The sequence below is a fragment of the Protopterus annectens genome, chromosome 10.part0 (genome assembly GCF_019279795.1).
Source record: "Protopterus annectens isolate FY-2018-M chromosome 10.part0, PAN1.0, whole genome shotgun sequence".
NCBI classification, from domain to species: Eukaryota; Metazoa; Chordata; order Ceratodontiformes; family Protopteridae; genus Protopterus; species Protopterus annectens.
In genome coordinates, this window is record NC_056744.1 from 641,172,885 (window position 1) to 641,193,630 (window position 20,746).

The window sequence follows — 20,746 nt, forward strand, 5'->3', positions numbered from 1 at the left end:
AGGTGGCTCACAACTCAATCAAATGCAGCTATGATGCTGCTGAGGCCTCTTCTTGGGTGGCTGTGTCAGGGTCTGTTATACAAAGGTACTCCTGGCTTAGGTTGCAATCAGTTCCTGAAGATGTAAAGGTCAAGTTGTTGGAGTCTCCCCTGGACACTCAGTATTTGTTTGGGTCTGCTACTGCAGAGCTTTTTAAAACCTTAAAGGATAAAGGGAGGGGGGTTATGCAGGATGTCAAATAGTTATACTTCTAAGTGAAATGTTGTATGTAAGCAGCAGAAACATGCCTTAAGAGACAATAGATATTCTAAAAGGGCATTTTTTGATGAGCCACCTGAGGATTCAGAAGCCCTCTTTCTCTGATAAGTCTGTATCTGTTTGACATTCATCCTTCCTTGCCCCTTGGTCAGATTCCTGTTTTCCTCCAGTTAGCTCTGTATCTTCCCATCTAGCAGCAGACCAGCATGGATTCTTGGGTTCTTACCATAACTCAAAAAGATTACTTTAATGGTTTGGAAATCCCTGCTACACTTTTCATGGATAACTCAGCCTCCATATTGCCAACTTCCTTGCTTTCCTCCTATTCTTCTGGACTTTAATTCAGGAAACTATTCAGCCCATTCTTCCCTCTGACAGGCATAGGGTTTTATTCCAGAATGTTCTTGTTTCCCAGAAAGGAGGGCTCTATAAAAACCACTTTGCCTTTTGGTCTTTCTGCAGTACCAATGGTCAAATGTTTGGCTCTGATCATAGCCTACTGCAGAATCTGTGGTATCAAGATTTTTCCTTACCTGAACAACCTTCTAGTTTCTGTTGTACAGTTTGGGGTTAACCCTGAATCTCAAAAAATCTGTTCTGACCCCTTCACAGGATGAAGTCTTCCTGGGATGCAGGATTCAGACCCTGCTTATGATGGCTTTTCTTCCACCTCCCAAGGTCACCGTTTTGATATTTTTTCACAGTATCTTATTCCTTTACAAGTGGTATCTGCAAGAGAGCTTCTTCAAGCCCTGGGGTACATGGTTTCGACCATTCTGGTTCCTTTTGCCTTCTTCCACATGAAGAAACTTCATTGATGTCTAAAGACAATTTGGTTACAGCATTATCATCCTCTGGAGTGTCATGTTCCTCTCTTACCTTGTCTCAAACAGGAATGTCTATGGTGGATTCATCGGATATCTCTGAATCCAAGTCTGTCTTTTTGAGCTTTTTCCATGACTCAGTTGTGTATAGATGCTTTAGACCTGGATTTGGAGGCTTCTTCCAAAGTTTGGTGTCTCCAACAATTGGATGACCATATCAACATCAAAAAGATGAGAGCTCTGCATTTAACTCTTCAAGCCCTGCATTCTCTCTGGGTTCCAGGTCCTCTCAGTAGTTTTCACAGGGAAACACCACTGTCATGTGGTATGTAAACAGGCAAGGGAGCATTAAGTCATACCCTGTTTGCAGACTAGCTCTTCTTGTTTGGGAGTTTGCTATAAGCAATTTGATCATTCAGGTGGTTTACTTTCTCTCAGTGTACAGCCTAGTGGTAGACAACCTGAGCAGGTCCAGGACAGATACTCACGAATGGATGCTTGAAAAGGAGGTCTTCTGGACATTATCCATTGGTGGGGTATTCCTCAAGCAGATCGTTTTGCCTTCCTTCTAAACAGGCAACTTCCTAGGTTTTGTTCCAGAGTGCCAAGTCCTCTGGCTTGTTAAGTGGATGCCATGTCTTCTTCTTGGAAAGGGATGTTTCTGTATGCCTATTCCACTGTCTGTTGCCCAAAGCCCTACACAAGATTGTGTGTGACAGGCCCATAATATTGTTGGTGACTCCCTTTGGCCCTAAAAGTATTGGTTTTCCCTTCTGTTTCTTCTGGTCAGGGGCAGTCAGCATAAATTACTTCACAAAGGACAAGGCTCTCCCATTCACCCTCATCTGCTCACCCTACTTTTGACTCTTTGGGTACTAAGGTTTTATTTTTTTTCAACACCAGTTTTCTGAGGATGTGCTTGGAGTTTTGCAGAGAGCTACAACATCCTATGTTGCTAAGTGAAAAATATTTTCTGTTTGGTGTCACAAGCTTGAATGAGACCCTTTTTTAGTGGGTATTTCTTCTGTTCTTTTTTTCTTTGTGTGAGTTGCTAATCATTTCTGCTTGTGTGTCTTTGGGTGTGCCACTTTCCTTTAGATTTCAAGTTAAACAGTTTTTTGAAATCCATCTTTCTCATTAGGCTCCCAAGAAAACCCATCCCACCTTCTTCATACCTTAATTTTGTTCTGGAAAAGTTGACTCATGCTTCTTTTTGAATCTTCAGCTTTTTCTACTCTTCAGTTGTTTACTTGGAAGACTGTTTTGTTGACTCTTAATCTGCCAAGAGAGTCTCTGAACTCCAGGCCCTCATGGCAGTTCCCCCCTTTTCTCTGTTTTCATAGAGATGGTTTCTCTTCATACCATCCTTCTTTTGTGTCCAAGGTGACAATGACTTGTCTTTAAATCAGTCCATTCATCTTTCTTCATTTTCCCTTCACTTCAGGATAGCAGTAAGATGATTCTAAATACTTTAGATTTGCACAGACAGCTCCTATATTGTTTAGATAAGGCTGAATATGTTAGGAAATATGTTTTGTTTCCTTTCATGCCATGAAATTGGATTTGTAAGGCAATTTCCTTTTGTTGTTATTTTCAAGGTAAGCATCTTTCTTCTTCTGTTCATGCTTATACTACTAGGACTGCAGCCTCTGCTGTTGCTTCTTTAAAGGGTGTGGGTACTAGATCAATTTTGGAAGCTTTTACTTGGTCTTCTGTGCAAACTTATTAAACACTGCAAGTTAGATGAAGTTTCTAGGGACAGAGATGCCTATGCAAGGGCAATCCTACATGTTTTTGGTGGGCTACTGTGTTGCTTCCTCCTCACATCCTGTTCAGTAGCTTTTGTACTCTCCCTTTAGTAAGGAATACTGCAACAGTGATGAGGAAGGTCATAGCACTATTGTGTAAGAATTTACCATAACAATAGATCTCCTCCTTTTCACTGTTGCAGTATTCCATCCCTTCCTCCTCTTTCTGATGTCCTTCAAGGATGCATCTGCAGTCCTTACAAATGGGTTGTCCTGTCGTCAGGGCCCCTTGGTCGACGATTCAAAGTCTGGGTCTGGCCTCGGCTGGTGTCGCACTTCACCCGGCGTCACCGCTGCTGTTCTTCCGGGTATAAAGGCATCAGCAGCGCCATTTTCCTCTTTCTTTTCTTGCCGCTTGGGTGCCGAAGCAGAAGCTGTTCGCAAGTGCCGGTGAGTGCCGGAAGAGATTAGAAGAACAACTACTAACTAGAAGACAAGCTAAGTACCCGTTGAGGACTCTTTCTTCTCTCAGCGATGTCTTGAATGTCAGAAAAAAAAAAAAAAATTGTAACTGTTTAAATTGTGGGAAACAAATCCAAAAGATTCTTACCTTTTCGGCAGCTACCTTTGGCCCAGACCGCGTGTCAGCTTGTCCTTGTGTGGTGTCTGTTCTTCATTTCGCGTCGAATTTGCTGTAGAGGCTTTGGCCCCACCGCTGGTTTTTTTTTGCCCATTTTTGCTTACATTATGCCGACAAAAATTCGACTACGCAAGGAAAAGGATGAAGGCACTCGAAAAGGAAACCCGCGCCCCGGCGGGTTTCGGTCGGTTTGACGTCGGCGTGTCTCGGTCAACGGTTTCGACTGAAACCAGCGCCTCCTTTTGCGGCTTCCAAGGCTTGCCGAATCCTTTACCTGAATCTTGCTGACTCAATCCCTCTCCGCTACCTTATTGACATGCATCAGATCTGCGGCCTTCTGATTTTTATCCCCCTGCCCCCTTTGGCTGAGCCCTGCGCCCATGCTAGCTGCTAGGCCTTGCAAGCAAAACTAAGCAAAAACTGCAAAACTGTACTGCTAAGAACCCCCTCAAAACTGTGCTCTCTAAGACCCTCTATCCAGATCCCAGCAGGTCTAGCAGGGGATCTCGGGGGGGAAGAGGATCTCAGACAGACCCCTCCCACCCACCACCAGAGGATGAGTCTCAGCCCTCTCACAGAGATTGAGAAGAGCTCAGAGAGGCCAGTTTCTTATGAATTCTCTCTGATGGATTTCTTCCATTCAGCCTCCTTTCTCCTGCAGAAAGAGGTCCTTTGAAGAGTCCATTCCTTCTGCCTCTCCGAATGAGGAATTTTCTTTTATGCTATTTTGGGAAATTTTCTTTTGGGGAAAACCTTTTTTTTTCAGGATTTCAGAAAAGGCAGCGAACCAGGATTTTTCTTTTTCTAGGAAAGCCTTTAGCACTTTTTCATTGCCACAGCATGTGGATTTAGCCATTCCTGCCTACTTACTGTGCCACATGTTCTCTTCCTTGATGCTTAACTAAGCTCATACCAAACTACGATACTTCTGCCAGGGGCCCCATTTGGATAAAGGCCCTTAGGCAGATCCGACTATTTCTCCCATCATCCCCCCAGGACCCCAGCTAAAAAATGGGAACCCCTCCCCTCTGAATGGGAATCTAGAATGGGAGAACTATGGAACAAGGGCAAGGATTTCCAGAGACTTTTCCTACCAGAAGATTCTTTTCCTTACCCTTTGGCCAAGAGGTCATTCTTTCTCCCCTTTTTTTGGATACACATGTCCTTTCTTTTCTGTGCCTGTTTGGTTGCTCTGGTTCACCTGGGGCAGTTCAGTTCTGAGGATGAAGTGTTCATATGTCACTTGTGTCTTATGTCTTTGATGTAGGATGTATGTCTGATGTATGGTGCCTAGAAGGCCCTAAGGCATTGGTATGCTGGCCGGATGTACAACTGCCCTTGGTAGGATATCCCTTCAATAAGGTATACTGCAACGGTGAAAAGAGCTTCTGTGGTTATGATAAGTTCTTACACAACTGTACATCTTGTGATATGCTAGACAAACCTGTGTTCATACAGTCAGCACTACTGCGTGTCCAATGAACACATCCACAAACTAACTCCAGTAGCAGGTCTGCATCCCCATTTCTCTGTGTGTGTCTGCGGAACTACTGTAGTAGAGGGCATACAGTCCAACATGTCACTGTGTTGCAAACCAGTGCAGTTATTACATCAGTCCTTGCCATTTTGTCTGCTGAGCTACTGATGTCTGGTCCTGTGCCTTATCTGCCCAATTTTCTCATCCCAACACCCATGTCTTGTCCCTTCCCCCATCTGCTGGTTGCTGTTAAGCAGCACCCTCTCTAAACAGTGTGTAAATATACATATAGATATATATGTGTGCATGTGTGAATATCATCCCTAGCTGTTCCTGGCTTCTATATCCTTACCACAACTACTGTACAACAACTTTGAGCTTTATAGATCATTCCACTACGCTCTTATGAAAACGGTCTTGCTAGTTTGTAGACAGCTTGATGAGCCATGTAGTGACAATAGTTGTTTACATCATGCTAATTTGTTGCTTGCAGCACAGTGATTATTATGCCCATGAGATAACTTAGGTGAATTATTTCTGAAACGTGAGTAGCCTGGTGCTCAGGTTGCCCTGCAGTATGCAGTGGGACTTGTCTGTCCATACACACACATGACAGGCTGAAAAGCAGTCTGTGCATACTTGGGCAGCTGCATGACAATCACATGGCTGAAGCTTTTTGCGGTCCACTTAGCAGCCCATAGGAGTGGAGTGAAACTCCTGGAAGACTGTTTTGCTACATGTTGACATGCTGGTATACTATGCGTGTGTTGGCAGAAGTGTGGCTCCATGTTTAGTGGCACACCTCTGCCTCCCCTACATGTCTGTAGTTGTCACTCTTCTGCTCTGTGATGCTGGACAACATCATGCTGCCATGTGGTTTCTGCAATGACCATCTTAACAGGATCCGCCTTTTCCCTCCTGGTTTTAATCTGGCAAGTAGCTGTGACTTTGGAAGGGTTGAAGTTGGAAGGGCTGATGTGCTGCAGGAGTGAGACGTTTTTCTTCATCTCCTGTATCTGCACCACCAAGAGTGCCTGCTGGGAAACTCCTATGAGGGCTCCCTGTACAAAGACGTTTGGTACTGTTTTGCCAGAGATGTAAAGTGATAGCCATCAGGCAACAGCCACTCTTGTAAGCAGTGCAGCTTTCGCTACGGCAACTTGAAGAGGTGCTAACCTGACCTTCCTTCAGTATATAGTAGTTATGGTGTGGGGTGCCTGAGTTCATCTGTTAAGTATATCTTAACTGATAATTGCTTTTGCAAAAAAGGCCTTATTGTACACCTGTAGGCAGTTCTTGATATTCATGGAAATATGTTTTTTTTCTTTTTCCTTTTTTTCACTGTTTGAGGAGATGGTAGAACGCCAACTGGCTTGCAAGAAGAGGCATACACTCCTGTCCAGACATCAGGGTATGTTTGTAGAATGGCGTCAAACCTGTATGTTTGTGAATCATTTGCTTGGCTAACCTTGTTTGCAGTGTTGCTGTTTAATTTTACCATTGTCAATTGCTTTGCATCATGTCAGTCATCATTGTGGTATAAAAGTGAAACAGTCCTTGCTACTGCCAGTATTCCTGGCCAAGGCTGAGTATTGCCGAATGTGCTGGCCATGGTGTAGATCCCCATTTTAATACATATGCATTTGGCATCGTTCATTGCTATGTACCTCTTTGTCCACTGTGCAGGAAGGTAGGTTTGCTGCTGCCTTTTGTTACATTTTCTGCAGTGGGAGGTGTAGGCTGCTCAACAGAAAGCATAATCAAGGAGAGGGTCCCACTGGGTCATTTGATGGGAGATGAATGGACTGGTAATGGCTGTGGTAGATGAAGAGCTAGGCACACGGACTGGCACTCTGGATTGCGTCCTGTTGTGACATGTAGTCACACAGATGAATGACCCTGACTACTGGGTAAGCAATGTCTAGGTCCAGCCATAAGAATGGCCACATAGGTGATTTACTTCTGGCTGTGTGCATCACTGTGCAGCTTGGCAGTCAGTTCTCCCCTCCTCTGTCCTCCATCTTGCAGTTCATTTTCTGTGTGTGTGACTTCCTTCCTTTTAATTTATTTATTTATTTATTTTTGTAAAGTTTTCCCCAACACCAAGTATCCACACTCTGGCTGTGTTTTTCCTTTGTAAACTTTCCATTTGTGGCAGCATCTCCCTTTTCTCTTTATCTGCCACTGCTGCAATGGTATGCCTATCTGCCTGCCTTCCTTCCTTTGCACATCTTCCACGTCTAACCTTCTTTAAAAAAAAAAAAAGGCATCTGTCCTGCCAAAAACATACTCTTCTTCTGTCTTCCCACATTCTTTTTGCCTTGTCTCACTGTGTCCTGCACTTTTCTTCCTCCCTTTCTGACTGCCGTCTTGATGCATTTACTTCCCATTTAAAGTATGAACATAGTAGGTCTTTGCTGTGTAGCCCTTTTCTGAATTTACAGGTGTGTCTGCAGTGATGTGATGATGCATTTGTTGATGTACAATGCACTTTTTCCATGATTCATGCTCCTTTTGCCAGCAAATTGGCTAAGTATGCATTTCCCATCACAGGTGTACCACCTTTGTTTATGCTTGGTCTCCACCAGGCTGCAACGAGTTATTTTGACTTTGCCGTTTTCATTATGCATCTGCATTACTCCCTTTTTTCTAAATCTTAGCCTGTGCATACGAGTTAACAATTTGCATTCTTTGCTATCCTATTTTTTACTCATTGAGAAGTTTTTTTATTGGCAGAAAGTCATTATGTTTGTTTTAAACAAGTTCCCAAGATAAATCCTGAGCATTTCTTGATTTTTTTAGTAATGCAGTAATGTATGGATTATCTTTACAATGAATATTGTCATTTAACCCTGTTGATTTATTATCATGTGTTTTTAATTGATTATCTTTACTGGGACTGCTTCAGCTTTAGCAGTTGTTTGTTCATTATCTTTACAATGGTTAGATCCCAGTGAGACAGAGATATTTTTTTAAAGAGAGAGTTTTTACATAGCCTCACAAGATAACTACATCACTGCAGTACAGTCAGGGTCTAATAGTTTCACAGCCTTTTTAGATACCCTTTTTTGTAATTTGTACTTTGATAGCATATGCCTTTTTTTAAATATAGTTGCCCCAGGAATATTATAAATAGTATCATTAAATGAAATTACTGTAATCTTTTTTCTTTAATAATTTGAGCACCTAATTTCAGTATATATGTCATAGCTTTTTAAAGTAATTCACAAACGATGCAATGTAGTTTCAAATCAGTAACTTAAGTGATGTTGGACTGGAGAAATAAATGGCTCTTCAGTGACGTTCTTAGAGAGGCTTCCAGGTCACTAACCATCTTTAGTAGAGGTATTGAATTACACTGGACGTATGCCTAATTGAGAAATGATTGTCATCCATATGTTTCCAGACATGCCCTTGGAATCACTAGTAGCTCCTCTGTGTTTATGTGGGAGCTGGAGGACAGCACTGGACAGTAGGGGATGTAGGCAGGACCTGAGTTGTGTTGAACATGGTGAGATAAGATGAGAATCATAGGTCTCATCAATTTGCAGCCATTGCAGATTTTATACAAGTGGAATGATATGGTAGTGCTAATACATGCCAATAAGAATTCTGCACTTGCTTCCTAGTGTCACGAAGGTTATGGTGAAGGGGGTCACGGCCTGCAAAACTTTTTGAAGGCTCTTGGTTGAAGTAAATAAATTTTCATTCCAAGAATGTTCTGAAGATGAAAGCATGAAGAAACTGCATCTTAGTAATGGGATGCAATCCAAGCACAATCTCAGCTTTTGTCTCCTGGGACACAAACTCCAACCTGTTTCCACCATATGAAATGGCCAGAGACAGAATAGGAGCATTCAGTAGCCTTTACAGTAGCATGTATAATCACCACCTCCATTTTTGCGAGATTAATCTTAAGACATTGACATATCTGCCCTCTAACTGCAGTAAAACCAGACAGTTGCTACTGAGAGAAAGAGAGCTGTAGCTGGGAAGAATCAATTTAAGACTAATGTTTCAATCCTATCCTTCAAATGACTTGTATATGCAATGGACAGATAAAACACAAGCTCAGACCCTGTGGAACCCCTCAAGATTATGTCCTGAGACACAAGAGGTAAAGCATGCAAGGGCTGTAGAATGTAAGCCGCAGGTTGTCATCAAGATCTCATGACTCATTGTGTTGTATGGCAGATAGGTCAGTGACGATCATGTTATTTTAACTTCATTGATCTCTAATAAGGTGGTAATTAGTCACTTTTATAAGGGCACAGTTCAGTACTGCTCCTGATTCTGAAGCTGAAATTACATGCTTCTTAGAGTCCATGATATAGGTGAGATTACTGCTAAACATAGTCTATGTTCTCTCCGATCTTCCCCTATAAATCGGAGGTTAGAGATGGGGAGGTGGCTTTCTATATCATGTGGTTGTGTGGATTAAAATTTGACTTGTTTTGGACAGAGGTTATAATAGCATTTTTTAAACTACATATACTTCCATTCTATCAGATGACTTCAGAATATGTAAATTGGTCTAATCCAATGACTCAAGATATTAGAAGCCTAGAAGGTCCTGTAGCTAATGAACAGTGGATTATACAAACAATGGAAGTTATTCTGATGGTCACTACATTTAAACTTAGAGCTGCAGAAATATGGAGGAGCCTTTGGAATGTCCTTTTCTAACCACCATGAATTGATCCAGTTGAAAACCATGCCCAATGAGGGCATTAGAGTTGTGCAGCCATCTCATATTTTGGGAATTTAAGGGATTTTTGATTCACAGACAGGCTGAACTGCAGTCTATGAATGATTTAGGAGAACATGACAGAATGCTTAGCTGCTACAAAATTCTCACTGGACAACATTACCTTATGCATGACCTTTGATTAATAAGCAGTTTAAATATCCACCAATCTAAATTTGTCTTCCAAACGGGCATGGTTTTCTCCATACGCATTCCAGCCTTTATCTCTTTGTCTGCATAACTCCTGGAACTCAACATTATGCCAGCATTCATAAAGTAAAATACACATGTATATAAAAAAACAGGGCGAGCTGATCAAGAACACAGGAAATGGCTTAGTTATCGGCTTGTACCTCTGACTCAAGATATCTTGCACTGTGATCTACTAGGAACTAATCCAGAACAGTTGTAAGGTAACTACAGGTAACATTTCTCAAATCTGTGAACATGACCAGCTTGGTGTAGGGTGACTTACCAGTGGGAGCCCCAAATTGAGGTGAATGAAATGGTAGCCTCTCTATGACATTGATTCCACCAGCAGGACTAATATGACCACACCATGTTGGAACTCCAAGTCCAAAGAATATGCAGTTACATGGACATCAGAAATAACTGGCTGAACAAAGCCAAATCCCTCCTTTTGTATTGAGAAATTCTGTGGTGTGTTTGGTGGCATCTTTATCAGCTTTGATATTAGTCACCCAGTGCAAGACAGTTATGGTGAATAGAAAAAAAGTCTTCAAGGTAATTGGTGATTTTTTTTGTAGAAATAACCAGTACTGTCTGGTGATTTAATGTATCAGTAGAACCAAGAAGCCCATAGGTCATACTTGGAACTTACGGGGAGACTCTCACCATTCAACCCAATACCATATCATGGGAGATTTCAGCTGTCCCATTATAAACTGGGATAGTTAGATGACCCCAAACTTACAGAAGCAGGAGATTCCTGGACATCATAAACACAAATTCCCTGAACCCAGATAGTCTTTACACCCAATAGAGGTTAAAAATACTTGACCTGGTACTCATAAATGTGGGAGAACGCTGACACCCCCCCCAAATCCTGAGAGCACAATGTCAGTGCAGAATTGTTCACAGAAACTCTGACCATCATGTCAGTAAATGCATAGAGACAGCAGTCCCACCAAAAATAAGCCTAGAACTAATTCAAAAACAAACCACCCTGGTGGAATCCAAGCAAAAAAAAAAAGTCACAGCCAAGATTAAGACGTGCTTACTCCCAGCATGGCAGAAGCACACATCAATCTAAACAAACAACTAAGAGGGACTATTAAGTCTACTGCAGCCAAATCTGAGGTCAAGATAACCTACCAGGCAAAGGATAACCACAGGGCTTTCTTTTAGCTATGCCTGGAACCTCAGCGGCAGCACGCGGCAGTGTGCAAAACTGTTTGTAAATGCAGCCACCTATAAGGAGTCAGAAGATGTAGCAAATTTAAATTCAGCTCCAGTTTTATTTTATTTTTGTTAGCATTAGGGGTTTATGCCATATTTATGGAGCTTGCCCCCCTACAAAACAGAAGTTTAAAGGAGAAGAGCGATGTTGGAGATTCGACTGAGTTCTGGATTTTCAATCTTTTTTTTTTTTGGTCTGTCTGTACTTGGCATTACAAGTTCCAACATTTCAACATTTTAATAGGGAGCCGTTATAGTTATGGTGACTCTTGTCAATGCCCTTTTTAAACAAAAGAAGAGGGATCCTACCCCTGATGTTTTCTCTGAACCTCCTAATTCAGATGAGGATTTTGACCAGGAGGAGTCTTGTCTTTGAGGAGGGACCTTTCCTTACTTCTTTTGAAGATTGATTCTGAAGAGAATCAGCCTTCAGTTTCACCTCCTGAAAACATCAGAGTTGGAGAAACACTCCATGCCATGAGGGAACATTTCCAATAGGAGGCACAGGAATACCCACAATCTAAAAAGAGGGTCAGGGAGTTCCTTGACTTCTCAGAACACAAACCTTTGGTTGTTCCTCCTGTTTTGGAGGTGGTAGAGAATGTCTTTATTGATTCTTCCTGAATCCAGACTCTCTGCTTCCAGCCTCTTGTAAACCAGACAGGTTTTACAGGGGATTGGATTCACATAAATACTTCTTCAAAAACCCCTCTGCTGTCCCAGAGATTGTCACTCCAGGTCCCAAGGGAGCAAAATCCAGCTCTTCAAAGAATCCTTTACCTACTGACAAGGAAAGCAGGGCCCTTGATAGGTTTGGTAAAAAGTCTGCACTTCCGCTGCCCAAGCCATGAGGGACCTTAACTGCCAGTTTTATATGAAAAACTACCAACAAAGTTTTGTAGATAAAATGAAACAAAAGATTTCCTCCCTGGAGGGCAAGAACATGTCTAAGGAATTGTTGGACCTTTGCCATTCCAGCTTCCCAGGTGGCTAGACACTCTACACTGCAGCAATGATGTTATGGAGGGCTCTAGCTGAGCTGCTGTATCTCGCTCTGTCATTAGAAAGGCATGATTCGCTTATGTCATATCCAAACTTCTAGATGCATCCCTTGATAAGGGCTTCCTTTTTGGGTCAAAGGCTGAGGCTGTGCTAAAATAAAAAATGGAAGATAAAGCAAAATATATGCAAACTGTTAAGGACTTCCACCAAGTTCAATCTCCTAGTTTTAGTTCGAATTTTCCTACTAAACACTGTTTTTTTTCCCTCTTAATTAAAAGGTGGCCAGAGGAAGCCTCGGAGGGAAAGGCCTGAAAGGCAGCAGCAATCATAAAGGCCCAGGCAGGGGAGTTCTAGGCCACAGGGTCTTGGCAGAGAGCAGCAATGACTCTCTTTCTTTCCCCTACCCCCACCCCTTCACGCTCTCCAGAGATAAGGAGAAGGCCATCCCTGTTCAAAGAAAACTGGTCCCTCATTACTTCACACAAATGGGTTCTGAAACTTATCTCAGATGGGTACAAGCTCACCTTGAAAGAGCCATTAAGATACTCAGGTTACCCAGATGTTCCACAAAGATTTCTTCACTTCAGGGCAAGAACATCTCACTTTAACTTCTGTGCACTGCCCTTTGGCTTGTCTACTGCTCCCAGGGTCTTCACAAGGTATTTAGCACCTGTGATAGCCTTCTGCAAAACAAGAGGAATCCTAATTTACCCTTATCTGGATGGCTGGCTCATTCAAGCCACAAGCCAAGCAAAGTGCCTCAAGGATCTGGCCTTCAATCATACCCTCCTCACCTCTTTGGGGTTCACCATAAATTTTCGCAAATTCAGCACAGACCTATCCACCAGGATGTTTTTCCTGGGGTCTCTTCTGAATTCCTCCCTTCAAAAGGCCTTCCTACTCCAAGAAATAATCTCCTTTTTGACTCATTACTTCCAAAACATTATGCAGAGACCATGTCTTTTGGCCAAGGAATTCCTCAGAGCATTAGGCTACATGGCATCTTGTATCATCATGATCTATCTGGCCAGTCTACACATGAGGAAGCTGCAGTGGTACCTCAGGAATCTGTGGTGCCAACACTCACAGTCCCTGGAGACAGAAATTTCACTGATAACTTACTCTTCATGGAGGAATTTTCATGATGTACACGGGCATGCGCCCAGAACCTGTCTCCCATTCAGGTTCATCCCTTAGGACCGAACTTTATCCACACATACTTTAGAGACAGCCTGGGGGGAGCGGGGGGGCTCATTTCCAACACCTTCAATCCAGGGCAGATGGGAAGATCAGTTCAGATGCAAGCACATAAATTGGAAAGAACTGATGGCATTGCAAAAGGGCCTAGTGGCTTTCAAAGATCAGTGGAAACTAGGGGTCCTGATTGTGAAAACAGACAACACCACGGTATAAACAAACAAGGGGATACCAACTCTTATTCACTTTGCCAACTAATGATGCAGGTCTGGCAGATAGCTTACTGCCTGGGGTTGCACCTCATGGCACAGTACCTCCCAGGAACTCAAAACACTCTAGCAGATCATCTTAGTAGGAACTTGATGGATCCCCACATGTGGCATGTGTATCGAGAAACATTTCTCGGCATAGTCCAGAAATGGGGATTCCCACAGATAGACCTCTGCCACCAAAGGAAATGCTCAGTTGAAAAAATTATGTTCCAGGTGCAAATTACCTACAGCATGGAGGACTGATGCTTTCTCCTTCCTTTTGGAGCCACCTGTTCTTTTATGTATTTCCTTCCCTGCCTCTTCTTCCAAGGGTCCTCCTAAAAAATAGGGAAGAATGCTCATGCGTCATCTTGATAGCCCTACACTGTCCTAGGCAGCACTGGTATCCTCTGCTACTGAGTTTAACCAATGAGAAAACATAACAGTCACCTCAGAGCGTGGACCTTCTGATTCAGGACAATGGGATGTTTGTACATCCCAACCTACAGACTCTCAAACTCTCAGCTTGGATAATTCCCAAAATACTACTCTGAGCACACCCCTAAGCAGACAAGTTCAAGTAATTCTCAAAGAGTACTAGGAAATCATACTCAGCCAAATGGAAAAGATTCTCCATTTGGTGTCAGCAGCAAGGCCTCAATCCTAACTCAGCCAATATCTTTGCCATTTTAGATTACCAGGCTACCCTGGTAGATAGAAGCTTATCCTTTTCTTCTATCAAGATGTACATTTGTGCCATTTCAGCCCACATCCCTACTCTTCCTACTGTCATTTTCCACGCCCTGATGAAACAGTTTCTTAGGGGAGTAAATAAATAAGCTTATATGATTTTATTTGTAAATGCACAAACTTTGCCTGACTGTTTGGAGCAAAATGATAGAACACTGACTTAGGCTTTGGCACTGGAGGAGCCAAACATGTTGGGAAGGGTATGAAGGGGGTTGGACTCCTATCTTCTGGGGGGAGGTCAGGCACTCTTGTAGCACATAGGGGAATGCAGTTTCCCTTGTGGAAACTGAAAACACCACTTTTCTTGCTTTGAGTTTGGAGTGGAGATGCCTGCTGACAAGCAATGTGACTAGTATTCTCAGGCCATTGCATTGCCCCCTTCCTCTGCTTAACCATGGACTTCATAGAGAAAGATCTGCCATAAGCTAACCACCTCTAATGGCACCTCCTGGTTGAACCTCACCATTGTGATGGGAACAAATGAGACAGTTGGGGAGGAATGGAGGGAGAGTGGACAAAATAAATACATAAATGTATAGTTTATGCTCACACAAGTTGACTTGAACTGTCTCTTCTGTACAATAGATTGCGCCATGATTAATTTCTTGGTTTGTATTGCTCATACAGTTTTCTTATTTGATTGTGGTGTTGCATTTTATTTAAGGTTCTTTTCCCATTAGTATTAAAATTGCTCAGTAAGGAAAGAAAACAAAGCTTATATCACATTTGGTGAGTTGTTGGAAGTTGTTTTCTTGGGGATAGTGGGACGAACCATTACGTGGTATTTTTATTTAAGGGGAAAACATTCCAAAATGTTTCTGACAAAGCTGATATGAATTGCCTCTGCCACAGAGTAAATTGTGAGAAAAGAAAATGTCTTGGTTTGCATAGTCCATAATGTTTTCTTACTTGACTGTAATGTGTGCTGCATTATTAAATGATGGTATTTTATTTAAATTCCTTTTCTCTTTGAGCATTAAATGTTCTGGGTTAGGAGAGAAAACAGTGCTTCAACGGAAACTAGCGAATATTAATTACTTTTGAATTGTGAGAGGAGCTGGTGGTAAATACTTTTATTCAAGGTGAAAAGAAAATATCTTAAAATTTTCATGGCAAAGCTGCCTTGACCACTGTCTGCCACACAAGACTATAACATTTCTTTGTTTGTGTAGGTTATATTGGTCTCTTGTTTGTTGTAGTGTGCTATTTTGTATAAAGCTAGTTCTGCCTTGATCACTAGAATTTCTGGACTGGAGAAGAAATACATTGTCTCATTTGGCGAATCTTGTATAGTGTTGGAGTTTGATTACTTGTGAATTGTGGGAGAAGCCACTGACTTGTATTTTTATTTAATTGGAAAGGAACATATTGCAAGGTTTTCTTAACAAAACTGACATTAGCTACTTTATGCCACAATACTGACTGTGAGAAAAGCAGATTTCTTGTTTTGCATCCATCTGTCATACTGTTTGATTGAAGTGAAATTTTTATTGAAGTGTTCTATATTATTTTGTTAATTGCCTTGAATATTAAACGTTCTGAGTTAAGAATGAAAACAAAACTTGCAACTTGTTTGATGAGTAGTGGGGGCTAGTGAATTTTGGAAGAGCTGTCAAGTATTATTTTTATTTAAGGGGAAAGGTAAACATTCTTTTGTTTTGTTGGAAATGCTGACTTGAACTGCCTCTTTCACAGACTAGACTACTATGTCGGGAAAAACAAAACATTTTTTTGGTTTATATAACTGATGTTGTTTTCTTGTTTGATTGCAGTGTGTTGGTTTGGTGCAATTTTGTGTATATGTCATGGTACCATTTATACTGACATCCTGTGGGACTGTGAATTGAAAAATGTATAATAATAATTCTTGTTCTTTCTTAGTTTGAAACAGCTATATGTAAAAGATAACTGCCTTTCAGATATGGGAATTCGAAAACTGACAGCTCCTGTTCGAGTCATGAAAAGAGGGCTTGAAAAACTGGAATCCCTTGATGTCTCTTGTAAGTCGGAGTATTATACTGTTAATTTTTTATCTGTCTGTTAATAGAATGTAAATATTAAATTAGCCTTTTTTATTTTACTTTATTTACAGGAGATGTAAGATGTGTGTGTATGTTACACTACAAAATGTACATCATTGGTTTATTTTTGCAAGATGGAGCTACTTGGCCCAAAAAATACAGAGTACTTGTGTGACTTTGGTGGTATATATGTAGCAGGGTGAAGTATATAAGAGGTGTATTTGCATTATATAGCTATCTGTGGTGAGTTGAGAGGATGGTCCATTGCTTCGTACTCTTTGTATAACAAGTAGAGCAATCAAAAACAACTGTCACACCCTTGGACTAACCTATTTATCTAGTTAACAAATAGTAAATAAGTGAAGTGATTACTTTTTTTTTGTTTTTGTTTTTTGCTTTTGATCTTAGGTGACTATGGCCACTCTTTTGGGCCCATTCATCGTCCTATAGATGAGATCTCTGCAGTCCTTCAGTTCTTCCTGGGAGTGAAGGCCTATTACTAGCACTGGTGTTGACATGGCAATTAGGAAGTTGGAGTTTTCTTTTAAGCCCTGTCATGTCCTACTGCACATGCACAGACTCACTCTGTAGGGTTCATTCAGTGTGTAGTGGGCCTTAAGGTCACATGACCCACTTCTCCAAGTGCTGCAACCCTTCATAAAACCCTGCACCTCTGTAGCAAGTGACTGCTTGTGGTCCTCAATCTGAAACTATAACACGTTTGCCTTATCAGTCCTCCCCCTCCCTTTGCTAGCTTCAAAAGGAACCTAAACCACAATCTGAACCTGATTCATGCTCGGGACTTTTATTTTACCAGCTATATGGTATAGAAAGGTAAAGACTTTCCTGAAATGTAGCATGCACTATTGGATGTACACACATTGTGCTAACATGGCATTGTGTGTCAGTGGCCAGAGTTTTGTGCTTGTAAGGATATACTTGTTGTCACTGAACAAATGTTTGCTGGTTTTCAGTGGCATTTGAAACATTGTTTTGACACTTTTATAGGCTGTTTCCTTTCCACATGTGGGTTATTTGCTGTGTATATTGTATCAGCAATGTAAGTGTGTAACAGATTTGTCACTGAAACAGTAGAATATTCATTATATAACTGTGGATATGCAATCAGCATCTTAAAACGGGCATGATTAATGTAATACAGCATGGGCACTTTTCACTTTTCATTATATCACTGTGCACCATAGCTCTCCTGTAGTGTTCTTAAGTTTGTGCATACTTTGAAGCTGATGGGCTATATAGACTGCTGTTATTTGTACAGTCGTTGAGGAGTGGACTTTAGTGGAAGGACATTACAATATTTCAACTTATGTTGTTTTACTGAAAGTTCTAATGTTTTAGTTGTACAACTGTCAGGAAAGAATGGAAAAGTGAATTTTGTGGAAGAAGAGAATAAGATGCTCCGTAATGCCTGTGCAGAAATGTATACCGAGGCTGTTGCTACCATTAATGCTGTTGGTGGCCATATGTGGCTGAGTACAGAATGCAGGGTAAACATCAGTGATGTAAAGAACAGGGTGGGGAGGAAGACGCAAGATCAAAGGATGCATGAGGAGAGTAAGAGGGTTGGAACCTCTGTAGTAGTGTCAGTGACACTGGATGAGAATCTGCTTAATAGTCTTGTACTTGAGGCACTTACATAGGGGCATCTTGAAGATCATGCTTATTTTTTAGGCATTTCCTGCACATAACATTATTCAAACCATGGTATGTATACAAATTAACTTTTAAAGGGATGGTATTTTGCATAGCATGTCTGCTCTCAGGATGTTTGTCAGAGTCATCTGTTATTCGTCTGGTATGGTCGCACCACTCTGCTGGATTAGGGAATGGAATCCGTGTTTATTGACATAGGCCTGGGCTGTGCAAATATGTGCAGGATATCCAGGGCAGTAATGATATCTAATATCATGGAGCTGCCACATTACTGTAGTTTGTTATGGGAGTGTATATATATATATCTGTTCTGCATGGGGTATCCTGCACTAAAGCAATTAGTGAAGAATATGTACAGCGGTAGCATTGTTGCCTCACAGCAAGAGGTTCTCCTGTTCGATTCTTTGCTGGAGTGCCTTCTGTGTGGAGTCTGCATGTCCTCCCCGTGGTCGAGTGGCCTCCAAAAGACGTGTGTGAATGGGCGTGCCTTTGCTGAAGGTTGGGTGTCAGGCTGGTAACTCGGCACCATAAAAAAAATTGACTGCCAATCATTAGCGGACCGGAGTTCCACTGTGGCGACCCCTAACCGGGAAAAGCCGAAAAGATAAACAACAACATGGCTGGCTGAGACTTTGCATAGCTCTTTTGTATATCTAGTAGGCCTCTGAAAGGTGTCATTGGCCTGGTTAGTGACAGCTGTGATTACTCTTTTTTTCCAGGGGAATTAGGACCTTGTATCCCATCCATTAACACAGACTTCATAGGATGTCAGGCATGCTTCTGTCAATCTGGAAACAGTTGTCAGGGATGCCTCCTGTTATGCCTATGGTGTCTAACTTTTGCTACTGCCATTGTCTGGACAGTACAATTGTTTGCCAGTGTCACTGCCAGTGTTGTATACTCTTTCCAGCTTTGTGGACTGCAGTATCTGTACATGTCATAATCATTTATTAATTGCTTTCTTAGTTTTACGCTGCTGTTTATCTGCCTAGGCATACCAGCTGGTGTTACTTGGTTGTGTACCACGTTTCATTGCTCTGTGCATACCTCTCAAACTGCAGGCATGAGAAATTTGGGCAAAGGCTAAGTACGTACATCCAGCTCCCCAAAGTATGGACACTAATTAGCATAAATTTGAATGTCCAATAGCATAGTTCTTCCCACTTCCATCAGGATTGTGGGATACCCCGACTCAGAAGTACATGTTTAAAACAACTGAGAAGGACAAAATGATGCCTTATTTTAGTGTATTTTATTGTTTATACTATTAATTATACAAATGATCAGTCCAGCGGTTTAAAGAGATTCACAAATCTTACAACATGACACCAAACCATTACAGCTGATGTAGCAACAGGGGTCCTGCTAGGGAGAGAGTAATCTGTAAGGAGAAGTGGGCTGCATACTAACTAGGTCAGTGAATTGTAAACATAACACAAGAGAAGGATAAAAATTGCATTGTTGATTCAAGTGGTTTTCCATGTCTCATGTAGTAAAAGGTAGCCAAAGTTGGGACCAGCAAAAGTAAATGTTGGTAAGCCCACAGACTCTGTACTTGTGTTTCTTGGCTGCACATTTTACTATGGCTTTTGCTAACTCTGGTTTCCAAAACACACATTCCAAGAATCTGTAACCAGGTGCCAAATCCTCAGCACCTGCCAGAACAATAGGAAGTATTTGCTAACACTCAAAGGACATAATAAATGTTATAGCAATAATTTTATCACACCCAGCTCCCTAACTGCACCTCCGTATATAACTTTCCCCTTACATCATCTGTTTTTGAAGTTCATAATAATTGTATAGCCTTAGTATCAGACTACATACAGACCCTGTTCAAATACACTTTCTGTTTTGAGTTACCATGTATGTGCAGCTGAGTGGCTGAGATGAACAGAGATCGCAAGCAGTTTACAGAGACCAATGTTAAAATATCTTATTTTTCAGGCAGACAGTATAGTAACATGTTTATACCACTAGTCGATAATTGCAAAACAACTTTAAAGGTGTACAGTTTACAGATGATTTTTCTCTCTCTGTCTTTTATAATAAAACAACAGAACGAATAAACTAAGGCACGAATGTCCACACAGTATAAATTTATTAAAACAAAAGTAATGTATTGATTGAGTGTTTTACTCGAAAGCTTTACATGTTTTTGTTACTTGTTTTTTAATAAATTTATACTGTGTGGACGTTCATACCTTGGTTTATTCGTTCTGCTGTACTTTGAGATTTCCTAAGGGAAGTTTAGCTATTTTTCTGGCTCTGTTTTTTGTTGGCATTTATAACAAAACAATTTCTGCATTACAGAAGCTACTCTACTCTTTTCACAGAGAAGTGTTTGTCACATCAGTGCTGGAGTATGTTTCTGTGATTCCTTTCAGTAAATCAAGAGTTGTCTCTAATCCAAACACAAAAGCTCAGCACTTTTTCCTTCTTTCTTCACATCTTTGTATGTAGGAGTTGCTGTTCTTTTAATCTGGTTTGACGTCTTCCTGATGTTGCTGAAAGTTTGTACTGCAAAAGGTTCATAAGAAGTACATTTTATGTATTTTATGTGTTTTATATATTTTTTGATTAGGCAATGCCAATATTAGTGACTTTGGGATCGGATTCCTCTGCTGTTTTAAGAAACTTCAGACTTTAGATATCTCAAACACTGGTGTAAAGGTAAGTCATTTTAAAGCTGTGAACTTTTTTTGTCATTCAAAGTTGACATATTAATCTTTAAATTC

General features: G+C 41.2%; 1 protein-coding gene across 9 annotated transcripts in view; it reads left to right on the forward strand.

Annotated features, from left to right (window-relative positions):
- LRRC42 (leucine rich repeat containing 42) overlaps window positions 1-20,746 on the forward strand; it is a 296,973-nt gene that overhangs the window by 183,281 nt on the left and 92,946 nt on the right. For all 9 annotated transcript variants that reach the window (XM_044085477.1, XM_044085474.1, XM_044085481.1 and 6 more), the window contains 2 exons: window positions 16,195-16,313; window positions 20,593-20,681. In XM_044085477.1, coding sequence (XP_043941412.1) covers window positions 16,195-16,313; window positions 20,593-20,681 — 208 coding nt within the window. The remainder of the gene's footprint in view (window positions 1-16,194; window positions 16,314-20,592; window positions 20,682-20,746) is intronic.